Below are 4924 nucleotides of genomic sequence, written 5' to 3' on the forward strand. Positions count from 1 at the left end.
AATTCTGAGGTCCTTCTAACTTCCAGAAAACTCTCACTCCCTATCATTTCTCGTTCACTAGAATTACACATTCAGGAGTAACTGCAGTTACTGGATAAGTTCTTATATTTTTCAAGGAACTGCTGTGTTTTCAAAAAACTGAGTAAATGGACCATGACACACAGTGGCATTTATGGACTTTGAAGCAATGAATAAAGCTAAAAGGCATTTGCTGCATAGCTGTTTTGTTCTAGATTCAGAGGTCCACAAAGAAAACCTAAAGCCACGACCTCTCAATCCACACTCCTTTTTATGACCTCAGATTTTGAGAAATGAGAAGATAAAGCACAGTATCTTCTGAAGATTTTTTTTTTGGACAGAACGAGGTATTTCCATGCAAAACCCAAAAGTTTTGAGCATTTATGTTTCTTCAAAGGAAACAACGGAGGAAAAGAGGTTTAATTATATCAACCATTTAAAAACACAGGGTTTAGTGACTTTACCTTTTAACTTTTTCTCTTCTTTAAACTTCTTTTTCTTGGGCCCTAGCAGGTGGCGCTGCTGCTCGTAGTAAGGGTCGTAGGTAGACAGCAGCCCTGCACTGTAGTACTGGTACTGCTGCAGCTGGTGGGAGCCAGCACAGCAAGGAAAAACAGACAGCAGGAAAACGAGTTCAGATCTCAGTCATAAATAAAACATCAGATAAAAAGCCCCTCTCCAGATTTAGCATTGTTAGCAAGGATCCAAAGTGAAACCACTATTCCCAGAGGTGGCCTGCAAGCTCTCTGCACAGAGCCAAGCCAGCTAAGTGAAGCTCACACTCTCAGAGCACACTGCCCCATCTTTAACACAGACAGCACATTACAGGAAGTGGTCCAGCTGAGGACCTCCCATCTATTTTCCTTGCATTCATAAATTACATGTGTTGTACTTTATCACTCCAAAGGATGCAAAAGGATCAATTTAGATAAGAGGTACCTAAAACATTTCCACAAGGACAGACACCTTGAACATTCAGATTGTCGAGTGAAAATATAGCTGCCTCCCTCAGCCTTTTTTTGCCAAAATTATCAAAAATGTCAGTATATTCCAAGCATTATTCAACTAAAATATTAAAGAACTATATATGGGTTACATATAAACAGACAAATTAAAGATGGCACAAGAAAGAAGTGGACAGAAGCAAAGACCTGGATGGGAAAATATTTCTTCACCCTTCTGGAGAAATTTCAAAATACAAAACAAGAAGACAAACATTCATTTCAGACACCTCCTCTAAAAGGTGAATAGGATGACTTCATCTGAGACTATTTCCTGGTGCAATTCAAAACAGCAATGAAAATAATTTATGCAAAAGCCCTTGTAATCTGAAGAAATATATTACTAGAATCAAAACAGAGAATTTTGCTTAATATTAAGAAAAATGCAGAAGTGCAGCAGACTGTTTTCTTTTAAGAAGGGAGAAGAGAATGTGAGAAAAAGATCCAAAATATAAAAGGTAAGAAAGAAAAAGAAAGTCAAGTAATGACAGCAAACAATATAGAAGGAAACTAGGAACTTTCTTTCAAGGAGGCAAACATCATCTTATTACTCATCAGCTCAATGATGATGCAAGTATACTATTTGAATTAAAATTTAACCTGCAGCACCTCAATTTTCATATATATAGAACACAAGATTTGGAGTATATGTGTATATAACACCCTATATTTGTTTTGGTGACTGGGACAGAGCATTGTGGCAGCTAAATATAACACATGCCAGAAACTAGCTACATAAATTACTGAGATTTAACCTGAAGCACCTCAATTTTCATATATATATATACACATACTCCAAATCTTGTATTCTAACACCCTATATTTGTTTTGTTGACTGGGACAGAGCATTGTGGCAGCTAAATATAACACATGCCAGAAACTAGCTACATAAATTACTGAGAGATTCTCAGCATAAGGCATCAATAGCTTTTCAGACTCTTATGTAATTAATTCAATAACCCTTGTCTGAAACTGATGTTAGATTGTTCTGGTCTACCAAACAACAGGATATTTTCCAGTCCACAAAATATTATGGGTTTTGATAAAAATGTAAGAGCAGTTAAAGTCACACAGTTAAAGAATAAAAATCAAGAAAATGTAAAAATCCTGAATTTTTACCTCTTTGTCTTTGCTATATTTACTTTGATGCAGTTTCTTATATTTGTGTAATCGCAGCATATTGTGAAGTTCCTCCCTTGAAAGGGAAAATTCTTCTTCCTCCTCTCCATCCTCATCACTTGGTGAATCTGTGTCACTGGAGTCATCACTCAGAAGGATACTCTTAAGAAGAATAAAGGGAAACTAATTTAACAGGAAAAAATGGAGACTAATTTAACAGGAACAAATGGAGACTAATTTAACAATCTGAAGTCACCATATTGAATAGTTCATTTGTGCAAAGCACCCTTGAGCCTTTACCTAATAAAGGGCTGTGGGTCTGGCCCAACAACACCACTGTGGCATGTCTTCCATCTGAAATGCCTCAAATGGAAAATGATTTTCTGAAGAATAGCACTGTGTAGCAAGGAATCCAACACACATTCTTCTGATTTGGGAAGAGGGATAGTTTTCTATTTTGTGATAGTTGAGTCATTTTAGATAATGCTCTGACCAGCACTCAACTTCTTGTTGCCATCTGCACACCACAATCCCCAGTGGGTGGCAAGGTGGAATCACTGACTACTGTCCACAGGGTGTTGACTGGAACTCTACTCACAGATTTTGTAACAGCTGCATTTCTTTCCAATAGTCTTACCTTCAGCCATTTTCTGCTTTTCTTCAGTTTGGAAAAGTTATACAAGCTCCCTTTTTCAGACTTTGGTTCTGTTCAGAGAAAAAAAGAATGTTTAAAAGTTCCTAAGTGATCATGCTTTTCCCAGTTATCCCAGGGAAAGCAGCACTTCAACCTAGCACATGCCCACCTGGCTGCAGCACCCCATTCAGGGAATGTGTGTTCAGCATCCCGGAATGCCCTGCTCCAGAAGACTCCCCAAGCAAAGAATTTGGAGGCTCTTCCTTAACTTGCATCAGGGGATCCCCAGACTGAGGCAGCAAAGGATTGTCATCCAATCCATCTTCACTTTCATCGCTGCAAGAAAACGCGTAACGTGGTGACAACGGAAGGACAGGACCCAAAGAGAGATGCCCACACAACTTTCCTACACGTAGCCCTTTGGGTAAAGGATTGAGAACTGAGTCAGCTCTAGGTGTCATTTTACTCATTAGAAATATTGCTGTTAATAACTTCCCATGAACCCCTCAGCAGCAGAAAATCATCAGAGCAGCCTGCTCATCAGTCTGCACCTTCTGTCTTTAACTCAATAACTAATTTGAAAAGCATGAACTAAGCAGGAAATTAATACCAAGTTAAACCAAAGCACAACATCATCCTCCTCAGCACTACTGTGCATGTGAGACATATAAAGCTCTACTTTTTCTACTCCTTGTGTGGATCTTACTACTTGCTTAGAAATAGGTGTGTTATCTATTACCCATCTAGTTATCAGTTCTACAAGTCTACAATTCCAAAACACAGAAGAAATTCAATGGGAATTATTTTGGGACAGAAATGTATCTTGATGACTCACATCTCATTGGTACAACTTCCATATAAATTCTGCATCTGACAAAAGGGTTTGCATTTCACTTATGGCTACAGGCCACGTCCCAAAAAAATCAACTTTATGCTTCCTTATCCTCCTTTTTGCAGACAAAGGAAGTTTTAGCCACTCAGCTATGAAAAAGAACTTTAAAACAGAATGCAAATTTGTATGTGAGCTGGCAACGTGATGAATTATCAGGTGAGCTATGAGAAACAGTGCAAAATCTTTAAAGAAGAGTTTATAATGAACAAGTCACTATTAAATCCTTAATATGGTGTTGCCTGGGAACAACATAATAAAAAATGCTTGTCTTGCCTTGGTATTGCCAAAGGAAAATGGAAAAGGTTTTGGTACCTGGATATAGTCCTGTTAAAGATGGCAGATGTCTGTCGTAAGAACTGGTCCAGTTGCAGAGCTTTCTCCAGATACTGCAGATAAAGGGGTTTTGCCAGCTCTGAGCAGCTGCCATCCTCCCTGGCATCCAGCTCCGAGGCCATAGAACAAACTTCTCCTCATGCACAGGTGCCTCTGAACACACTAGGGAGGGAGAAACACGAGTCAGGAGCAGCACTCTGCAAGGAACCAGCACGGTGAGCAGGCAAATCTCCTGCCCACTGCACCAACTGCTGATGTCCCACAGAACACAGCCTAGGTAGCTGTGGGAAAAAAAGCTTAGGATACTGTTAAGAGATAGAGTAAAGAAAAATTCATGCTGAACTTTCCATCACAACGTTGCCAAAGCCCAAACCTAGGGTCTTAGTTTTCTGGTTCATGGCTTTGTGGAGGCCTAGAATCATCATCCAGGTGGTGACAGAAATGCACAGTACAACGAAGCCAGGCCTTGAATATCTAAAATTCCATAATTTTTAAAGATACCATGTTTAATTCTGAACTCTAAAATCCAACTGTTATCTTTATTAAAGAAAAAGTAACACGTAATTAGCAGCTAAGTACATACTTTATATATTACAAATTTAGAATACTCTCTAGCTTTGTCTTTTCAGCCAATAAAAACACTGTGCTTGATTTTAATTTTTAATTTGTTCTCAGGATTTTAGTTTTTTAAAAAGCCAAACACATCCTCCCTGCAATATCTGCATAAAGCATACTTCAAAAACAAAGCTAGCAAAACATTTTATTGCTCTGTCAACTGCAGTTTTATTCTCCTTCAGCTAAAAAAATGTCCTACCAAATTTTACAGTAACAGCTCTGTCAAGTGTAATTCTTCAAATACAAAAGGTGCCACCTATTGTTGTAATAATAGTGAGAAAGATAATTTTAATTTCCAAAGTCACAGTTATC

General features: G+C 38.3%; 1 protein-coding gene across 1 annotated transcript; it reads right to left on the reverse strand.

Annotated features, from left to right (window-relative positions):
* Window positions 1-451: 451 nt before the first annotated feature.
* LOC103780469 (DNA helicase INO80-like) lies at window positions 452-4158 on the reverse strand (the record flags this gene model as incomplete). Its single annotated transcript, XM_008948156.1, has 5 exons — window positions 3977-4158; window positions 2942-3108; window positions 2776-2843; window positions 2139-2300; window positions 452-603 (listed from the first exon to the last, which is right to left on the reverse strand). Coding segments are annotated over exons 1-5 (692 nt in total), but the record flags the coding sequence as incomplete, so codon positions are not given.
* Between the last annotated feature and the right edge of the window lie 766 nt (window positions 4159-4924).

This window comes from Merops nubicus, unplaced genomic scaffold (genome assembly GCF_000691845.1).
Source record: "Merops nubicus isolate BGI_N331 unplaced genomic scaffold, ASM69184v1 scaffold13919, whole genome shotgun sequence".
Classification (NCBI taxonomy): Eukaryota; Metazoa; Chordata; class Aves; order Coraciiformes; family Meropidae; genus Merops; species Merops nubicus.